General features: G+C 38.2%; 2 protein-coding genes across 6 annotated transcripts in view; both read right to left on the reverse strand.

The window, feature by feature from the left end:
• Positions 1-11,452, reverse strand: part of LOC127943023 (E3 ubiquitin-protein ligase RNF123) — a 114,872-nt gene extending 103,420 nt beyond the window's left edge. The window contains exons 1-21 of one of the 2 annotated variants that reach the window (XM_052539113.1): positions 11,305-11,452; positions 10,530-10,612; positions 10,360-10,447; positions 7,917-7,996; positions 7,547-7,641; positions 6,353-6,407; positions 6,124-6,209; positions 5,764-5,850; positions 5,436-5,503; positions 5,200-5,325; positions 4,781-4,895; positions 4,549-4,653; positions 4,343-4,468; positions 4,156-4,248; positions 3,982-4,055; positions 3,700-3,817; positions 3,438-3,537; positions 3,264-3,325; positions 2,185-2,256; positions 1,163-1,283; positions 726-827 (exon numbers count right to left, since the gene is read on the reverse strand). In XM_052539113.1, coding sequence (XP_052395073.1) covers positions 726-827; positions 1,163-1,283; positions 2,185-2,256; positions 3,264-3,325; positions 3,438-3,537; positions 3,700-3,817; positions 3,982-4,055; positions 4,156-4,248; positions 4,343-4,468; positions 4,549-4,653; positions 4,781-4,895; positions 5,200-5,325; positions 5,436-5,503; positions 5,764-5,850; positions 6,124-6,209; positions 6,353-6,407; positions 7,547-7,641; positions 7,917-7,996; positions 10,360-10,447; positions 10,530-10,608 — 1,852 coding nt within the window. In that variant the 5' untranslated portion in view covers positions 10,609-10,612; positions 11,305-11,452. Of the gene's footprint in view, positions 1-725; positions 828-1,162; positions 1,284-2,184; positions 2,257-3,263; positions 3,326-3,437; positions 3,538-3,699; positions 3,818-3,981; positions 4,056-4,155; positions 4,249-4,342; positions 4,469-4,548; positions 4,654-4,780; positions 4,896-5,199; positions 5,326-5,435; positions 5,504-5,763; positions 5,851-6,123; positions 6,210-6,352; positions 6,408-7,546; positions 7,642-7,916; positions 7,997-10,359; positions 10,448-10,529; positions 10,616-11,304 lie in introns of both variants that reach the window. The other variant, XM_052539112.1, reaches the window with a different exon arrangement.
• Positions 11,453-12,385: 933 nt separating this feature from the next.
• On the reverse strand, positions 12,386-19,801 carry LOC127943027 (telomeric repeat-binding factor 2-interacting protein 1). Of its 4 annotated transcripts, XM_052539119.1 has the most exons (5): positions 19,690-19,801; positions 16,490-16,558; positions 14,198-15,095; positions 13,987-14,105; positions 12,386-13,083 (listed from the first exon to the last, which is right to left on the reverse strand). In XM_052539119.1, the coding sequence occupies exons 3-5, from the start codon at positions 15,081-15,083 to the stop codon at positions 12,547-12,549; spliced, it is 1,542 nt and encodes a 513-aa protein (XP_052395079.1). In that variant the 5' UTR covers positions 15,084-15,095; positions 16,490-16,558; positions 19,690-19,801; the 3' UTR covers positions 12,386-12,546. The 4 variants fall into 4 exon arrangements, with proteins under 4 accessions (XP_052395079.1, XP_052395078.1, XP_052395080.1 ...); XM_052539118.1 differs by lacking the exons at positions 16,490-16,558; positions 19,690-19,801 and adding an exon at positions 15,485-15,612; XM_052539120.1 differs by lacking the exons at positions 16,490-16,558; positions 19,690-19,801 and adding an exon at positions 15,534-15,611.
• Between the last annotated feature and the right edge of the window lie 1,197 nt (positions 19,802-20,998).

The raw sequence follows: 20,998 nt of genomic DNA on the forward strand, positions 1-20,998 counted from the left end.
AAGACATAAGAGGCACAACTCTCAACCACTTCCTTGATCCTCCGTCCTTCTCTCTTAGTGCGTTTCCTGCTGTTTGTCAATGTTTTCTGAGGCGTGAGCCGCTGCATTGAGGGGAAATCAATATCCTCCTGCATCCAGGTCACTCTGAACGCTGCCAGCATCCGTCTTATCCCACAATTTCAGACATTTTAATGAAGCCACAAATCAAAGTAACGACCACACAACGTTTTTGAGGTTAATAATGAAGTCAGAAACCACACAAAAAGAAAAAAAAGAAAAAGCAAACACCTTGAAGGATGTGTACAATGCATTCGGTCTCAATTTAAAACAGATTTGGGAGGCTGATCGATCTAAACCATTCGTCTGGCAGCTTTGAAAAGATCAATAGAGAAATTTGAAGAGTTATCAAACAAACTGAACATAACAGGCACATCAGAGTGAGACTGAACGTCTCTGTTTACGTCTAGCAAGAACTGGAGAAAACAAACATTACGTCTGCGAGCTTTAAAGTGAGCTTCTGAAAACAGACAGAAGTACGTCTGTTGTTGCCAAACCTGATGCAGGAAAGCTTTATTTGTCGTCTTCAGAGGTTCAAACCCACTGTATTGTAGCTCTGTTGTAACAAATTGACCTTCTGCTCCCTCTGGTGGAGTCTAGAGCCGCTGCATGCTGGGTAATTATTTGACCAAACTCTGAAGCACACTTCACATGTGTTTTTAACCAACCTTTGAGCGTCTTCTTCAGATGCGAGAGAAGTCCTCCTAATCGCTGAAGGTCAAAGTAATCCACCTTCCCGTTGTAGAAGAGCTGAGGAGGGACGTACGCGTCTGACGGGAACACAAACGGGTCAAAGACGTGACGTTCAACTCTAATCAGTGCCTTAACTCTCCATAGTTTTTTTGTATTTTTATATTTGCACTATAATTTTAGTTTTATTATTTTTCTTGCATTTTTTTATTTGATTTTATTCAGTCAGTGTATTTCATTATTACTACTCATTTTATTTAGTTTTATTCTGCTTTAATGCTTCAAAATAAACTAAACAAAAAGAAAAAAAAATGTTGCAATGACAACTACGTGAACTTTTTTGAACATTTTTATTATGATTCCAGTTTTAGTTTAAAGCTGTAATAACCCTGAACAGCATGTGTGTGTAGTGTACCTTCACTGCTGATGGATCCTGGGCTTCTCCTCTTGCCTTCGTCCCAGTAGCTCCTGATGGCCGTGATGAGCCGGTGTATGAAGCACACCATGTATTCGGGAGGACACAACACTGTGGGGTTCTGAACACACACACACACACACACACACACAACTCGTGAGACAAACATCAAACCCTGATCGCTGCACAATACCTGAAACCATCCCATCGATAACATTCATGTTACAGACAATGGCCATATGTGTTAGCAGTGAAAGAGCGCATGGCATGTGATAAATTCCTAAAACCTTTTGTTTTGCTTTTATTTTTTCATTCTTTACGCAAGCACAGTTTCCCAGTTTGTATGATACTGGAACTAATAAAAAATGAGATTTCCATCATTAAAACACATTAAGTAATGTGCTTCCTGTGGCAAGAGCTCTTTAAATCTTACCAAATGCTGTTCTTTTGCAGAAAAAGACTGTGATCTCATGATCTATTTCTCTCATGCGAAGGAATAGTTCACCCAAATATCTGCTGACAGTTTACTGAAGATGAAGAGGAGTTTGTTTCTCGATCAGAACGGATTTTGAAACGTTATGAATAGAGGACTTGGTTTGAAGCAATGTTTTGAAGTTAAAAATGTCTTGATGGATGTGTTTCTTACAAACCCACATCTTTACACGTCACGAGACATTAACTGATGGACTGGAGTGATGTGGGTTATTGTGACGGCACCCGTTCACTGCAGAGCATCCGCTGCTGAGACATTAATGTAATGCTTAATTTCTCCAAATCTGATAAGCAGACAAACTCATCTTGGATGGCCAGAGGAAATGATTAATCTAAACTCTTGGACTCTTTTCCACACATCATCCCTCGCTCTACTCCAGTCCAGCTTCTCAGATGCATTCTCAAATATAATCTTCTAATCCTTTATTTTGGTAAAGTCTCAAATACTGCACAATCCAAATATCTACAGACTATCCGGATATGGAAAGCGTGTTAATGTAAGTTATAAAGGAGGACAGAGTAATGCATACCCCTCTATTGCTGGCGTTCTCTTGAAGGAACTTGCGGAATTTGTTGAGGAAAATGTATCGAGATGCTTCGCCCTGTGAAAGAGAGAGAGCCAGGTAAACAACACACAGACTGAAACACACATCAAATCACAAAATAATCTTAAAAGATAAAACATTCTGCTGGTTTTCTGTGAAATGTCACAGATTGTGTTGCCAGTTTCACTTAAATCTGTCTTAACCAAATTTTGTTCTGTTCCTCTGACAAAACTATTGTGCTAAACTATGTCTTATTTAGAAAAAAACAAAAGAACATATATATATATGGGTTTTTTTTCTAAATAAGACATGAATATATTTATTTATATAAGAATATTAATATTACATCAATAATTTAAATTGAATAGCTAGGTATTACTTTTTTTGTGGTATTCACATTTTATTTTTATTTTTTTTGGTTTAAATCCCATTTCAGTTATGTAAAAAACAAATAAAAAAAATGTGTATATATATATATATATATATATATATATATATATATATATATATATATATATATATATATATATATATATATATATATAAACTTTTACAGAGTATTTTCAGTTTTCATTTTAAGTTTTAGTAATTTTGTTATGCTTTTATAAATTATTTAAAAAAAATACATTTCTATTTAGCTATCCTGTTTTTCTTGATTATTTTATTTATAATTTATATGTATATTTATTTTAAAATGTAATTTAATTTTAGTTTTAGTAAAATTACTAAAATTAAAGATCAACTTAAATTTATTTGAAGTTAGTTTCCAAAAGCAATCTCTAATTTCACTGTCATATATATATATATATATATATATATATATATATATATATATATATATATATATAAATGGTTTATTTTTTTCTGTTTTATTTTAGTTAATCAAAATCATTTATAATAGTTTTAGTTAACATGAACAACATTTAGAGTTCTAAACTAAATGAACTGTAGGTCAGACGGTCTCTTCCTGTCCAAGTGGGCCATTCTCATATCATATATTTCATTCATACAATAAAATAAAACAGCTGTGCGTGCAGATGTGTGGAAAACAAGCGTCAACATACCACCCCCTTGTCTTTGTTGTTCAGCATCAACCTCAGGATCTGAACCTGCAGCTCCTCCACAACTACACACACACACACACACACACACAGGTTCAGCTGAGAGTCACAGTGACAGATATGTTTGCAGATCTGATGCTGTGTCAGTGAGTGTGTGTGTGTGTGTGTGTGACATACCCTCAATCCTCTTCTTCAGTCGGTGACAGCCGCGCTCGTACGCTCGTCGTCTCAGCCTCTCCTCGGCCGTCTCCTCACGCGTGTCTCTCTCATCTTTGCCCTGGACACACGTCAGGACACACAGCGGAGAGTTACTCATCTGTCGCTTCAGCCCGAGCACAGTTCAGATTAGTGTTCGCTTGACGAGATCACTTCAGGTCACAGCTTACCTGAAGCCTTTACAAACAATCATATTCACACTCGTGAAGGGGATGTGTCTGACCTCTTTGTCGAAGCGTGTGGGCCACCAGGTGGTGGGGATGAGCTCATCCAGCCCCGCCTCCTTCACTCTCAGAGGGGTCTTGATGTAGAAGAAGACCACAGACCGGAGCACGTCAAACGTGATGCTGTTAAAGACCCAAACCAATTCAAATCTGTCTATAGTGAAGTTCACGAAGCAATGGTCTAAGAATGCTAACCATGTTATAACTTTTCTGGAGTGATTTTTAAAAGATAACGCAAAGGGTCTTATAATAGACTGCTAAGTTATGAATAAAGAGGATATAGGACGTTGCTGAGCAGGTACTTCCTGGACTTCTCATGTCGGAGTATCGCTGTGGTCAGACGCAGGTAATGAATCTGGAGGACAGAGAGAGCATAACGCACCGATAAACATAACGTTACCACAGACTGGAAAATGGATTAGCATGAGACAGACATCAATAATTGGGTTTCTCACCTGAAAGCCCAGGTCCGGGATGATGGGAGAGAAACGGTACGCTCTCAGCAGTGACATCATCAGCTGTTTCAGACACTCGCTCACCTCGTGCTCCTTGAGAACAAAACACAGTCTCGGATGAATGATACACACAATCTCAAATCTCGTTCCAGAAAGTGTCTTTAAATTGATGTTTCTGAGTCGGTACCTCCATGAGGAGCCAGAAAAGATCCAGCAGCTGTTGTATGAGAGGATGCTCTTCCACAGATCCTCCACCCTCCAATATACTCAACAGGAAGTTCATCAGCACGTCCTCCACTAAGTACACTTTACACTAGCACACACACACATTAGCCATGAATAAAGCGGTTCATGAAACGATGAGCTGTTTCACTGGTGCTCCCAGTGATTTACCATCAGAGGTGCGAAGTGGTTGAATATATGAGCGAGGGTGACCAGGATGGTGGGCTCTCCTTCAATCTGCCAGGCTCCACTCTCTCTCTCCACAAGCTTCTCCTCCTGGCGAAAAAATAAAACAAATGGTCTTCACATAGAGCTTTGTCTTTAATACTGCTACGTCAGATTAGAGGAGCACGTCCTGAAGTGTGAAGCAGCACCAGTCAGAGAGACAAGCCCCTGCAGGCACCTGTGTGTCGAGGGACGTGGACAGGACGGTCTTCAGGTATCCCAGAAGCCTGTTGGCTTTGATGAGGTCAGTGGTGGGTGGGCTTTGAAGAGGAAGGTAACCTTCCACGGGGTACGTGAGGAACAGATGGGTTAAGGCTTTTAGGGGTTTATGGTTAGGGTTAGGGTTAGGGTTAGGTCTTTAAAGGTCTACCTAAAAACAGGAATTATGTTAAGTGTGTGTGTGTGTGTGTGTGTGTGTGTGTGTGTGTGTGTGTGTGTGTGTGTGTGTGTGTGTGTAAAACTGTAATGTATAAATATGTGTTTATGTACAATTATATATTTAATTATCAATTCAAATGAATATTACACACATTACATGAATGTGATTTAACCATATGAAATCTGTTCGTACATGCATGACATTTATAAAAAGGATATCTGTGAGGACGGCTGCCGAAATTGAAGGCTACAGATTCTTTGAAGGAGAGGCTGATCGCAGGGAAATATGCGACGCCCGGCCCCGTCTTAATATTGCTAAACGCAACACCCAGAGACTGTCCATTACTGAAAATAAAAAAAGAAATACTGCTATTAAGACCACTTCACAGACATTTCAGATTCTCATGCTCTCAAACCAATCTATAACGTACAAACAATGATGAAGCTATACTTACAGACAAAACGTGATGGTGCCCTCATCCAAATCTATCAAACAGCTGACGATATCGCCAGCAGCCCAGGACTAAAGCAAAAGAAATGACAAGAATCAATAATGAGAGGCTTTTATTTTCCATTAAAATCTCTACCGTGCATGTCCTTGAGTGGCTTAATGCTTTCAGAAAAACATGACTCATCCATTCAGAATCTAGAGCCAGAACTCTTTGTTTTACAAGTTACGTCACAGTCTGAAACTTTAAACTCACAAAATAACCAAACGCTCAACCTCACATAAGCTTCACGAGCACAGATTGAGCCTGAGCGCTGAACTGAATGTGTCTTCACCTTGCCGTAGTTGGTGGTCGTCACGTTCCACTTGCGGACTCTGTTTCCGTCGTAAGCGTACGAGTCCGGCGTGTCCCCGACCCCCTCCTGAACACAAGCACAGATCCACAGCGGATCATATCTGTCAGGAGTCGACTTCAACAAACCAACTTCACAAATGGATGAGGCCAAACCCAAGACTTTAAAAAGGATCTCAAGAGCGGAGCGAACAGTTGTCATGTAATCTAGATTAATCTGCGCCATTTCTGTGGCTTGGAGCGCTTCCCACGAAAGCTGGCTAACTATTAGAGCTAATATCCAGTTTGTACAGCTCTGCACTCCACAGATTGATCTCTAAATGAAGGAGTCACTGGCTTGTACCTCTTGGTTGAATCTGCAGTTCAACGTGCACCATCCGATTTGCATTAGGCCTTGAGATGAGACGAGAACTTCGTAGGCCCATTTCCCTAAAACCAATCAAAAGCAATCAGAAACAGTACCGTGTTGGTACCATGGTACAGTAATTTAGTTTACATGTACTTCAAGGTACGAAGAACACCACAGGATTAGCGTTTGACCATATGGTACGGTTTAGTTTCTGAAACGTTACCTTTGTAAACACACGTGGTGGCTCTGATGGAGCTGAAGTTACTGTGGCCAATGACCTTCATTCCAGAAAGAGAGGAGGAACAAAGATGAACACGTTTAACAGTAGACAACACATCTGTGGAAGAGTCACAATGAAAAATGGCCCCAGTTGATTATGTAATACACGATTCCTCGTGCAGACTGATCAACCGACTTCTCACTATCCACTTAGTTTAATAGTGAACTGACCGGAATATGAATTCTAAGATTTACTGCCAGTTAACAAATACGTACAATCAGTAAAAAATTTAAAATAAAATAATAATTAAAAAAATAAATAATAAATGCAATATACTTTCCTGTATGTGTGTGCGTGCATATATATATATATATATATATATATATATATATATATATATATATATATATATATATATATATATATATATATATATATATATATATATATATATATATATTAGGGGTGTGAATACTCACTGTTTACACGATTTGATTCGATTACGATTATGTCCACGATTCGATATCATGGTGCATCCTCAATTTTAAATATTACTGCACGTGGCTACATTTTATATAAATTTTATTTCAAATTTATGTTGTGCATTTTTATTAAATTATATATAATTACAAATTAATAATAAATTAAAACAACTGTTAAGAATGTAAACTTAATATAGCTTCAAAACATACAAGCAAATATAAAGTAATAAAAGGGGAAAAAGAATTATAAGTAATAAAAAGTACTGAAAGTACTTTTAAGTATCCGAAAGTTTATGAGTTTTTCTCTTTTCCTCTGGATTAATGCTGATGAGATCATAGACAGTGGCAGCTTTAACAGGCTGCATTCACACTGATGCACAGATCAGTTTCGACTAATCAGATCCTGTTCTGTAAACTTAACTGGCTGTGTTTACATCAGTTCTGCATCAGAAAAGTATTTGGAGATGTAAGTGCATTAAACCGCAGCAGGACAAACAAACACAAAGCAAACGTGAAAGTCTCGGACCTCTAATTTTCAATGCATTCCAGACGGCAGAAATTAAATCACGTCTAAAGTAAAACACTGAAATAACGGCGAGTGGATGCACACACATGTATATATTCATGTATGCATGCATACACACACACACACACACACACACAGACACACATACATACATGTGTGTGGGTGTGTATATATATATTTATTTCTCACCCCCAAAAGGTCATCATCAACAAATAACAGCCCTTCAAACCCACTGCTGTGATCCAGGACGACAGTTGAAGGCCCGAGGCAGCCTTCTACCTGATCTGTATGGGAAAATACATTACAATGTAAATAATATAATATATATTGAATATACTGTATAATACATTTATAATATATCAATCAGATTGATTATGTAGATGTTTTCAGCCATGCTTTTATTAATCAACAAATAAATAAATATGTAGGGGTCTTAGACAACAGATAATTATGAATTTAAATACTTTAAGAAATATTTTGATTATTATTTTAGCCTCTAGGTTGTATTTTCCATTCATTTGAGAGGCGCTCAGCTCTGGTGTGTAAGTGTTTGTCGGACCTCTGCTGTCCTCGCTGACGTTATCTTCAGACAGAAGCTTCTCCAGATGAGCTCCGAGATCCTGGAACGTCAGGGTTTTCCTGCAGGACAACAGTTATTATTATTATTATTTACATCCTAAACCAAGTGAAAGATTTCTAATAAACGCCATTCAGAAATGATTCACAATGCAATGCAGACACTGAGGTTGTTTTTAGCATGGAAACATGTATTGAGTATGGTATTTATGATATGTATTTATGTTATAACAGCGTTGTTTTTAAACTATATATTTCCCGCTGTTTTCTGAAACTTTTCTCAGAGAGACATTTTCTTTGACTCGTGATGCGGAGGAGACGAGGCGGACACTTTTTAACCGGGCAAACATCGAAAGTAAGTGTTTTACCTCATTTGCAGAATATATGTTGTACAATCATACTATGAAATCAAACCATTGCCCAAATCTAAAATCTTCTTAAATGTAAAATCTTCTCAAATAAGTGCTGTTTTCATTTAATTATTATTATTAATAATAATAATAATAATAATAATCATAATATACTCAACTCTCTGTATTAAAGGACTAAAAATGTTCATTTAAATATTGTGCCTACCTTTTTTTTTTTTTTTTACAATGGTTTAATAAAAAAAATAATAATAATAAACATATGCAATAACGCTCCCTCCTCTTCATGACTGAGATGCTCTTGAGCAAGGCACTGAATCCCCAACTGCTCCCAGGCACCGCAGCAGAAATGATGACCACTGCTCTGGGTGTGTGTGTGTGTGTGTGTGTGTGTGTGTGAGCACTTTGGATGGGTTAAATGCAGAGCATGAACTCTGAATATGTGTCACTACTTGACTGAATGTCACGTCACTTTCACACTGTGGTTTAGTGGAGTATGATTCAAAAATTAATAAACATTTGTAAAGTTACACAAAGAAACGTTTTGCTGCAAAATTAATTTAAAAAAGATTTAAAAGGATTCTGCACCATTTCTAATCTACTTAGCAAATGTATGATTCGTGAATGGTACAAAGAAAAAAAAAATGCATACCAACCACCTAAAACTCCCTAACATAAATCATAGCAACTCTCTTAAAGTAAAAAACACACACCGGATTCATCTCAACACCTACCAGCCACCTTACAGGGTTGCTCCATCCCCAAAATGAAAAATTTGTCATTAATCACTTACCCCCAAGCATGCACGGTTTTCTTTTAAATCAAAACTAAATACACCTAGAAACATCACATTTTTGTGGCACGGCTGATACAGAAGAGCATAAGCAGCGTACACTGATGAGGAGAGACACAGAGGACAAACCAATTGTTGAATAAAGTCATTAAGTTGTTATTTTACATTTTCTTCGCTTACAAAAAGTATTCTCTCACTGCTTCATAACGTTATGTTTGAACCACTGATGGCAGATGGACTATTCTGACGTTGTTTTTCTAACTTTACTGGACATTAACAGTGTAAGTTACTTGTCAGTCTATGGTACGGTCACAAGCCTCCCAGTTTGTATCCAAAATATCTTACATTGTGTTCCGAAGATGAACTAAGCTTTTACAGGTTTAGAACGACATGGGAGGGGGGGAGTGATTAATGACTACATTTACATTTTGGGGTGGAGTATCCCTTTAAATAGTGAAACAAATTGCAACTGCATAGACAACTAGCATTTAAAGCATTAGGCTAAAATGAAGCTCTCAGATTTCTTCTAAGCTAAATATCTGTAAATAACTTGTTTACTGTCAGATGGCAGTGATGCTGCTTTATACAGTGCTGACAGACGCCATCATGACCCTGACATGGAGTCCAGCTTTAGAGGTGAAGATATGTAAACACATGAGCCACTTCACTCCTCTGTGAGTGTCAGCTTTCTCTCATGTCCCATCATGCTCTATGTTTAGACCAGCTCCAGTCACCAGACACTGGCTGGGATCAAGCGCGGGACAAACACCACACATGACCCCAGCACCCTCCACTCCATCACCTCATCAACACACCACTGATGCAGCAGACTTCAGTACCATTACACTTAAACACAGTCAACAATACAGATGACTCACTGAGCACTGCACACATTTCTGTCCAATCAGATGCGCTCTACAATAAGCCCCTCCTCCTATAACCACCTGCAGCTGATCAGATTTAGTTTTGTATATATGAGATCAATCACTATTTGTAATGTGTGGAAACTGTCTGAATGATAATACGATTAAGAACCGTTATTAATAACTGAGCACCAATATTATTTGAGTATAACTGAGCAGTAAATCATCATATCAGAGTGATTTCTGAAGATCATGTGACACTGAAGACTGGAGGAATGATGCTGAAAATACAGCTGCGCATTCCCACATTTTAACATATATACACATAGAAAACAATAATATTTCACAATATTACTCTTATTGTTCATTAAATAAATGCAGCCTTCTGGGTAAACCACGCACCTGTTCGCTGCTGATGCCGGTCCCTGCTTACTGGAGGCAGGAAACACATGGTGCAGATAGTCGCTGAGTAACTTCTCATTCACAATACCTGAAAAATACAACATCAACAACACTGTGTTCATCCATTCACAGCGGGATTACATCACTAAACAGTCTTTATAGAGACACACCTGCGGCTTTGGGTTTGTCCGTGTCAGAAGCCAGTCGATAGTTACGTCTGGACAGGGCAGTGCCACCCTTTGAGCTCATTCTGCTACTAGACAGATACATTATACATTATATCATACATTTCATTTATATAATAATAATAATAATCAGTGTTAAAGGGCTACAGATACAGATTTTTACATATTTACACACCATGATATTTACCATAGTAAATGATGCATGACAAAACTACTATCAAAATCAAATAGTAACGCATCAAAACATGGTTGTAGTCTAATATATATATATATATATATATATATTTAGGGTAACGTTAGGCCTGCTTTCTGAGATTATTATTGTATTACTGAGACTCCAAGCTGTCAATAACAACAATAGAGATAATTTCTGACTAGCAGACTTGAGATTATTTTTGACAGCAGTGTTTAACTACAATAGCACCTGCAAACTGAAAATGTCATGTTTACCTGCTGCCGTCTGTGTAAGCAATTATACAAACATACACACAATGTAAACACAGTCTCGCGAACACGGCTCTGTGGTGTTAACAACATTAAACATGTGTCCATAACCGATATAAATGTCATTTAATGACTGCCGGGGGTCTACAATGTAGACATGTGTAATAAAACCCTTATTTATTATTAAATGTGCTTCAGCCTCCGTGTTGAGCACATATGACAGGCAGAGCTGCTCTGACAACACACAAAATCTAACTTACGCCAAAATAGCGACATTAACGCGTATTGTTTGATTAATTCCTGCTTTAATACTCACTGCTTTGGTGTGCTGTGTTTATTTCCGATCAGCAGATTTTGTTGTTGGGCTCTCCTCTTTAAATGTGTATACAGTCACTGCCTGCCTTTAACTCCAGAAACACATCAAGCGGCAGGAGGAGAATCAATGACGTGAGTGATCGGATGGGCGGGGCTTCGTGGCCCGAAGGCCGGCTCTCATTGGTCAGATACGATGGGTTTACGTATTTATTTTCTAATTGTATCTAATCTCTCTCTGTTCTTATGTCAGTAGAAAAAAAATCTAATATAGTTATTTATGGGTAAATTATTGCGAAGGATGCTGTTTCATTTAAGTATTTCTGAGACGGTTGACATGTGGTTTGTGTATCTTTTCTCAGCGCTTTTTCAGACGGACCAATCAGAGACGTATGATTTAAAACATCATAAATAATTTCGCAAGCGGTCTCGTATTCATACGTCAAGTGTTTATATAATTCAGTGTACAACATGTTCCTATAACACGAGATTATTAGGAATTATTATTATTATTATGAGCCATGAAGAGCCCCCTTCTGGACTTAAAATAGGCTGACTAGTGAGAAACAGTTATTGGCGATTCTTTCAACACGCGATTCACGGCTATGGAGCGCGTTTCAGGACAAAATCCGTTTAGACATGAACGGACGGAAAAAAATAAAAAAACAACTGGATGGGAAATGTTTTCGGTTAACGGTTTTGTACGTGTTTATACTTCTAGAGGTCGCTTTAGGGTTAAAAAATCCGAATCCTCAGACAAATGTGTCTTATTTGGAAATATGTGCGTTAATATTGAGCTATTTGTGTTATATTAAATCAAATCTACTTACGTTACATGCACATTTAAATTCGTCCCAATCTGCATTTGATAAAATAAGTAAATAAAGAAGAAACTAAGGTTAAGAGGCATCTTTTTCACATCAAAAATGACTGTAAGTTATATTTTAGGTGTAGTTTTAGCCTGTGGTATTTATAATTAGATTTATATAAACCCAAGATATGTAGAAGTGTGTGGTAAAAGTGAATGCATAACAACACTCGGTCTATAACAGTGTGTTTAACACAATGATGCACCATCCGTTAGAAAAAAATACTTTAATGCATTTTTAACAATGTAATGATTAGCAAAATCCTTTTATAAACCTATCAATATAAATCAGATTTTTTTCCAAACGGAGAATACAGAGTTGGTTGAAACGGTATTATTGTAAGTCGCTGAACTGCTGGTTTCAGAAAACGACTCGTCTCAGTTGGTGCCCGCCGTCAGGAAGTCTCTTCTCCTGGTCACTTCCTCCTCTCCGTATTTGGACTGAAGCTGCTCCAGTTCATCAGGATCCGCCGACAGGAGGATGTCGTCGTCCAGAAGGGTCCAGACCGGCCCGTGAAGCTCACGCTCGTACCCATCCAGCAGATACACCTGAGCCCTGGCCAGGTCACCGCTGGCCTTCCACAGAGCCTTGGTCACCTCCAGCAGATCCTTCTTGGTCTTAGTCATCAGGTTCTCCACATGTTCCACCGAGTCACAGGAGGGAGCTTCCTCTGGAGTCGGACTGTGCTGTTTGTCCTGTGACTCTGAGTCCAGGAGGAAGACGTGGGACGAGGACGCAGGGACAGCTGTGGAGCTAGGGCCGGGACGCTCTTCATCAGGCGCTGCGTCCCGTCGGGCAGCTGTGAGGAGCTCAGCTTGAGTTTCGGGTTCCCCAGCTGCAGGTGATGATGAACGTTCACGTGTGTTCGAGGGCTTCATGATCGGTACTTCTTCTACTTCTTCACTTTCATCCATCTGTGGAAACACAAGAGTCAGTGACGTGCACCTTGGAGTCTTCTCCGCTAAAGCAACCGCTGAGAGATTTCTAATCTGAAACACCGGACAACTTTTGGAGAGTTACATTAAAAACAAATGGGTCAGTGACATATTAGAAAGTCAAAAAAAAAAAAAAAAAAACATTTTTACTACTTTTAAAATTTTCCCTTTTTAGAAACTGCTAAAGATCTCAGAAATGTATTCAAGCTGCTTTCAAGACAAGTTTCAATTTTCTGGACTGGTGTAAACATTAGGTAAAAAAAAAAAAATCTTATTTTTATTTTTCTGAATACACAACTTGAAAATAGCTTTCAAATAAAATTGTAAAAATATATATTTTTTCCACAAATTATTATTTCATAAATAAAAAAATTTGGTGGGTTTGTACATTACATTTTACAAACTGAACTAATTTTTCCTCATAAATCTATAAAATTATATATTTTCATAAACGTATTGACAAATATTCATAAGGAGTTTGAAAGGCTTCTCTGTATGATCTAATTGCATTTTCTTTTCTTTTTTTTTTTGGTCACACTGCATGCCTTTGATTTGGGAAGAATTTGTTTTGTTTGTTCAACTAATTATGTTTAAACTTTAATATTTATCATATTAAAAATACTTCAAATTAGGGGTACAAATAAACCGGTCAATTAAATGCATCCTTGATGAGCCTTAAAGAGACTTCTTTAAAAAGTAATATAAATCTAACTGATCCCAAACTTTTGAACGGCAGTGTTTATATAAATATATAACTATAAGAAGAAGTTAAAAACTACTCCAAACAATCAAAATGAAACTCTATCATCAATAGTTAGTTATTTTGTTATTAATTAAACAGATCTGCTGTATCTAGTCAAGACTGACGTCGTTCGGTCTCACCACATCTGAGTCTTCAAACTCTCTCGCAGCTTTTCCCAGAATCCCCAGCTGTCTAGAGTCAGGTGTGGAGGCTTCGGTCGTCTGTCTGGTTTTGTTAGGAGATGATTGTTCACTTGGTCCTTATCAAAATAAAAAATGGTGGAGAACCGTTATAGACGGAACTCGTTGAAGAACAACAACACAAGCAATAAAACCATAACTATATTATCACCATCTGGAAGGTCTCGTGCATCACGATCTTCATCTACTCCAGATCTCCTGGTCATGTCAGGCTCTGGTGTTTTTTGTTCTCGGACCGGGACGTCCCGCTCGTCCTGCGGGGTTTCTCCAGCAGCATCAGCCACATCTGGAGGAGCCCTGGCCCTCTCTGGGGAAGGCTGAGGGTCGGTCCTCACAACTGGACACACGCTGTTCCCCGAAGCCACTTGTGTGTCAGATTCATCACCGACAGACTTCTGAGGAGAGTTTTGTGAGGCGTCCGTCTCAGGGTCTGAGTTCTCAGTGACTTTCTTCTTCCGCAAAGGGCTTTGTGTGAAACAAAGCGGTTTTCTTTTGGTGGGACTCTTCTTCACGAGTCTGTTCTGGAGGTGTTTTAGAAACCGATCCCTCATGGACTGCCAGCTGTGCTCGGTAACACGCCGTTTCTCCATTTCTTTCCAAACCAGGTTGCCTTTGGCTTCATGCTGCCGCTTCTCCATGAACTTCAGGATGGCCGCGTCGTCTTCAGGTGAGTAACCCAGCCGCCCACTGCCCTGATGACGGCTCACCATCCTCGTCTGGACCGACGGTCCCACGCTGATCACATAGTCGTCCAGATCCAGCTGCAGGTTCTGCTCCACACAGTCTGTGATGTATTTGGTAGAGACGTACTGTAGGCCGGAGCTCGCCGTGATGGTAGTGGCGTCCCCGGGGTCGATCAGCAAAATAGCTCCGGGCTCTTGACTGCGACACAAAGAGCCTCCTCCGTTAGTTATCAGAGGATAGAGCTGAGTCTTCGTGGGACCGGGTCTCACATAGAAACACATTGACTGTCCCCTTGTGTCCAGGAATAGGACCGGAGAGATGTCAGAAACCTCCTCCTCTCCCTCCTTCGACATGGTGAAGGTTATCTGGGGGTAAAACAGAAAGATGCTTTCATATTAATATTTTTTTTTAAATTTGGTTTGAATTTATATATGTATTATTTAGTATTAGTATTGTGAATATTTCTGGTTTTAATCTGATCAACTAACGTTACACTGAGAAAAGTCAAATTAGTTCTGATAAAAGCTCTAGCATTATTTGTTTACAGATAGATAGATAGATAGATAGATAGATAGATAGATAGATAGATGACATCACGCTGATTTAGTTACTTAACGTTACGTTACTCATAGTTTTATTTACACTCGCGAATCTACTAACATGAATTAAATTTGCACGCCACAGTCTTTTTCTATTAATCTGCTTTGGAGCAAACAGCATCCATACACACACAGGACTGGTGTAAAGTCGCTACCTGTCGAGAAAACTAAATACTGATGAAAGAAAATATAAACTAGCGTTACTTGCGTCCAAAGAGCCTCTTAACTGTGAGACGCTTGTAAGCGATATTTCACAATAAGAGTCTCTGCTGTAGCGCCGCCGCGAGGAGACGCGTGTACGAGAGCCGCGCCGGGACTTTAATTCTGGAAACAGGCGGATAAGGAAACGCTCGCTCTCTCAGCGCGGGAAAACATAAAAATAAAAGGCGAATATCAAACGATTTTTATCAACCAGCATTTTTATTAACAATTTTATTATTTATTACTGGTGTTAGTAACAGTAGTCGTTTTATTTATTTGACTTATTTTAAACTGTCTACACTGACGCAAAAAAAAAAAAACTGGCAAACATTTGTTTTAATCATAAGTAGCTCAGTGTTTAACATTTTGAATTGTTGTGTAAAATTAATATTACTCTTGCAAACTTGTAGTGCTGCATACTTGGATTTATGTGATAGCCACCTTTTCATCAACTTCAACAGAATCATTTCCACAAAACATTTACGTTGCCCTTAATAATTATGAATAAAGAATTAATATATATATATATATATATATATATATATATATATATATATATATATATATATATATATATATATATATATATATATATATACACATATATATATATATATATATATTTTTTTTTTTTTTTTTTTTTAACTGTGCAGTAACACTAACATTTTTGACACCAAAGCTACTGCATAGTGTTAAACTATTGTTAATGTTGCTGACTTTAATGTATAAATAAATGCATTTTAATGAATGTATAATTTCAGTAAAAAACACATTGGCAAAAATACAACTACTGAAACTTGTGGCAAGCCACAGTCTTTTTTCATCAATGTCATAAATATTTTTAGACACCTTTAACACGGAGCTGTACTTTCCACAGTGTTAGTGGGCTAAGTTTGCAGGAAAGTAGCTGAAACCAACTTTAAAAACTTAAAAAACAGATAAATTTTGCATTAATTTACCTTTGACAATTGACCATGAGAAGCTCACTTTTGTTTATCAGCAACAGGACAACACAGATGAAACAGCAACTGTAAAAACAAACAAATGTATAAATATATTTATCTACAGCAAAGAAACATTTTTCACAGTAAGGCAGATATTTTGTTGTGTTTGGAGACCGTAGCTACAAAAAATATATATAAATGTTAATAGTTTGTGTTAATATAATAATAAATCCATAATTAATCCATCATGCCCTTGTGAAAAATTTGTGCACTTAATTGTATTGAATGTGTATCTGCCAAACTATCTGCCTTACTGTAAATCTCACAAAAAAATAAAAAATAAATGGTACATGCAGATAATGTAATTAAATAAAACTGCATGCAACAATTTAGTGGCAAAGCACTACAAAAGCAAGAAAGGATCTTCTACAACTGCAAAATGAGTAAGACAAAATGGCTGAAAATGTATAAACACAACCACTAGCAACATGATTATGAGGGCTTTTACACTGGGCTTGTTTGCTGCGGTCCGAGCCTGAGAGCGATTGTTCCCGGTGACGCCCGCAGTGTTGGTCTGCTTTCACACTCAAAAGTTGTATGAAACCCAGGTGCAATTGTGTCATAACCACTCGACTCTCTGTCGCATTACCGTACAGACAGGAGGAGAAGGTCGCAGGCAATTAACTTAATATGACGTACTGGCGTTACATTTTAAAATACTATACAAAATAATTAATCTGAATACTTACTCCTGCTCATTCACGCCAAAGAACTCCCCGCTCAAGCTCGCCGTCTCTGCAAGATTAACGATGGCAGTTTGCACGCACAGCTACTAGAAGATTTACATCTGTCAGACAGTTTGCTGACGTCATCAAGCTTAGTTTGAGTCTGCGCGTCAGAAACGGAAGTGCTAAAAAATGCTAAAAATGGGCTTCACTTGTCTCAATTGAGTTCCAGTGGGGTCGCTGTGTCCATTTCTTTTACTGTCTATGGTGGAATCAACCTCGGCTCTCTCGTGTGTTGAGGAAACAATGATATTGACAGTGTTACGCATGCGCAGAATACTTTACTTCCTGTGCAAGTGCGCACCCGAGTCCGTGTTGCTTGCACATTCACACGAACCGCACCACAGTATGTCAAAGCTTTTCAGAGATTCAGCCTCAGATGCAGTTTGGCATCTTGCCATCAGATTTGTCAATGCATTCAACATAATTTCCATATATCAACATGAAATCCATAAATTTTTGCTGGCATGGTCTAAAGATTATCTAAACTGATTCAGGTGAAAATAGGAAGAGTTTGAAAAAAGTATGTTTGGCCATTATGGCATAATTGGTATGAATGTTCTCGGCATGACCCAAGGAATCTATCAATATTAGTCTCATGATAATTGTCATGATCTCTAGCTGGAGTTCCTGTGAGCTTTGCCATTACAGACTCTTGCATCTTTTCCCAGGACTTCATTCCCCATAATCCTTTGCCTGGACTGATTATAAATGATCACATTCACCTGGGACTTGTTACTGTCTCACTCTCTCTCTCTTTCACATTATGCAGTATTGAATGTTTACCCATGTATGGCCCTTGTTCATGTGTTTTCTGAGTTTGTGTTCCTTCTTGCCTTGCCTCGTTTTTGATCCTGGACTCCTTGTTTTCTGATCATTTGCTGTCTGCCCTGACCTTTTGTTTGTGTATTGGATTACCCTTTTAGTCTGCCCTGGATTATACCTGTCTGCTGGTTTTTCACCCTGCCTGTCTGACCACGCTTTTAATAAAGCCCGCACTTGGATCCTCAACTCTGTTGTTACCAGGGTTGGGGAGTAACGGAATACATGTAACGGCGTTACGTAATCAGGATACAAAAATCCAGTAACTGTAATCCGTTACAGTTATGTGAAAAAACTTAGTAATCAGATTATAATTACATTTTGAAAAAGGGGGGAATACTTTCAGGATTGGTTTCATTTAAAACTAAATAATCAGTATTTTGGCATAATAACACTATATTAAGCGCAGCTTGATTAATGACTCACGCGAGTCAAGTGTGTGCCTCCCGCTGGTGCATGCACAAATAGCAGCTGTCTACAATCTCCTCAGACGCATATTGAATCACTGCTGCAAAAACGCATTCACTTCATGGAAATTCCGCTGCTATTTTGTTTAAAAAGAATAAATTGCAAACAACTTTGAACAGTGCAAACTGTGCCTTCCAGCAAAGAAAACACTTTCTTCATCGAAGGATTCGACATCCAACCTAAAGGAGCATTTGCACTTTTAAAAATTAGTTTTATATTTGCAAAGATAAAATAAATATATATATATATATTTGTATTCTCTCTTTTGAAGAAACATTTTCCATTGTCTAAAAATTGTTCTTATTATATTTTCATTGAAAAAAAAAATGAATTTGTATTCTCTATTTTCCTGTTGAAGAAGCATTTCCATTGTCAAAAAATTGTGTTCTTATTATATTTGCTTGGGAAAAAAATGAATTTGTATTCTCTATTTTCCTGTTGAAGAAACATTTCCTTAAAATTATGTCTTATTATATTTTCTTCAAAATAAAACAAAATCATCTGTAATACCAATACCATGCTCTAGATGTCTGTATAGTCCTTTACATATATATTAATTCAGGGCTGTGAAATTCTTAATTAATAAATGTTGTTGTTTTTAAAAAATAATATTTGACCTTGATGTAATCCAGAAGTAATCCAAAAGTAATCAGTTACATTACTTTCTTATTGTGGTACTTGGATTACATTACTGAATACTTTTTTAATTAGTAACTGTAACAGAATACATTTTTGAAGTAACCCTCCCAAGCCTGGTTGTTACACCTCCCTCTTTACAGAGATAGTTAAAACTAATCATAAATATTTTAGCATTTTTTTTTCACATTAAATTTTTGATCTCACAATTTTTTGAATACCTTCAGTGCATGGTATAGAAGACAAATATCAAGTTCCCAATCTGTACTTCTCTTGTATTCGGTTGATAGATGCTTATGGGGAAAAACTCATTTTTCTCAGAAGACTGAAGACTTATTCAATAACATAGTGTAACTGCACGGCCATTGGTTTGTGCAGTGATTATAACAACTAATGAATCTGAATCTGACGTAATATGGCATTTTGCTATAGGAACTAAGATCAATTCTCTTTCAACAAGGAGGATCTTCCCTTCACTGACCTTCAGGACTTGAAGACGCTCACCATAAAAACGCCTCGCTGCGGATAGAAGCTGCCTTTTCTCCTGTGCCTTCTCGCCAATCCACCTGATTTTTGGGCTGCTCAGTGACCAGCACAGATGCCAGCTCATTCCCTGCTGCCATCCTGCGAGCCTAAAAAAGCAAATTTCTCTTTAAAAGAGCAGTGCCGTTGTTTCAAATCCTCACTGTCATTGCACATTGTGGAGTATTGCACTGCACGATGTTGACCACCATATTCAGAATGCCCCACGTGGAAGCCGCTCTGACTGAGATACATTGTTCACATTGTGTTAAGCCCACTCGCAGCCATCTGGATGAATGGTTCCTGCGGGGGCACCACCAGACCCCTCGTCAGCAAACTTCATTTTTCCTGGAGGTCCATGGCGAGCTTACAAAGTCGTGGCATGCTCCCTACTCCACCATCCATTGCTTTAATTTTCTTCTGCTTTCTCACAGATATTAAGGAGGCTGACAAGGTTCTCTCCCTACAGGGCTGTTTGGACCTGCTGATGATGGAACTGGAGACAGGTGGGGAACAATCAATTAACTCAAACAAGGAGGAAGGGAACAGGAAGTTGATAAGGTGACAGACACCGTGGGAAAGGAGGACACCTAGTGGAAACCCAGGGAACACAACCCAGACACTGTGACAATTACATAACTTAAATAGTAGTAACAACCAACTTAATTTCAGTTTCTTTACATATTTAACATGTAAATACATTTAGATGAATACATTAACATGTAAATACAATTAGATGAATACATTTACATTTATAAAGAGTCCATAGAAATAATGAAAAACTGGAAATGTAAGAGGTAGGTTGTGGGTGATAAGTCACAGACACAGGACTCTTCTCTGGTTGCGCTGCTGAGTCCCACGCAGTCTAAACGGAACCACTCTATAGGACAGTTCTGATTATCGCAAGCAAACATGTCATCAAGCTCTTCAGGCTGTCTGCAAAAGCACCACAACACAGCCTTTTCACATGCCCTTCTTTTGGGCTGGAGGGTGTTACCTTGACCAGTCGCTCTGCTCGTAAGGATCGAGTCCTTTGATTCTCTTTATTTTCTCGTCATATCTGTGTTCGATTCAGTTCAGAGTCTACTTCAGTTGGGTCTGCTCAGAGAAATACCCCTTCAATACTGGTTGAAACCTCTAATTCCGCCCAATGCGTGGGATCACAGACACATCCACATCAATGTGGACCAAGCAATCAGCTTGTTGCAAGGCTGGGCCACGCCCCACATGGTTTCTCTTTGGGCATAAATTAACACAATGCTTTAATTTATCATTTGGGGAACATCCTTGC

Source organism: Carassius gibelio, chromosome A22 (genome assembly GCF_023724105.1).
Source record: "Carassius gibelio isolate Cgi1373 ecotype wild population from Czech Republic chromosome A22, carGib1.2-hapl.c, whole genome shotgun sequence".
Taxonomy (NCBI): Eukaryota; Metazoa; Chordata; class Actinopteri; order Cypriniformes; family Cyprinidae; genus Carassius; species Carassius gibelio.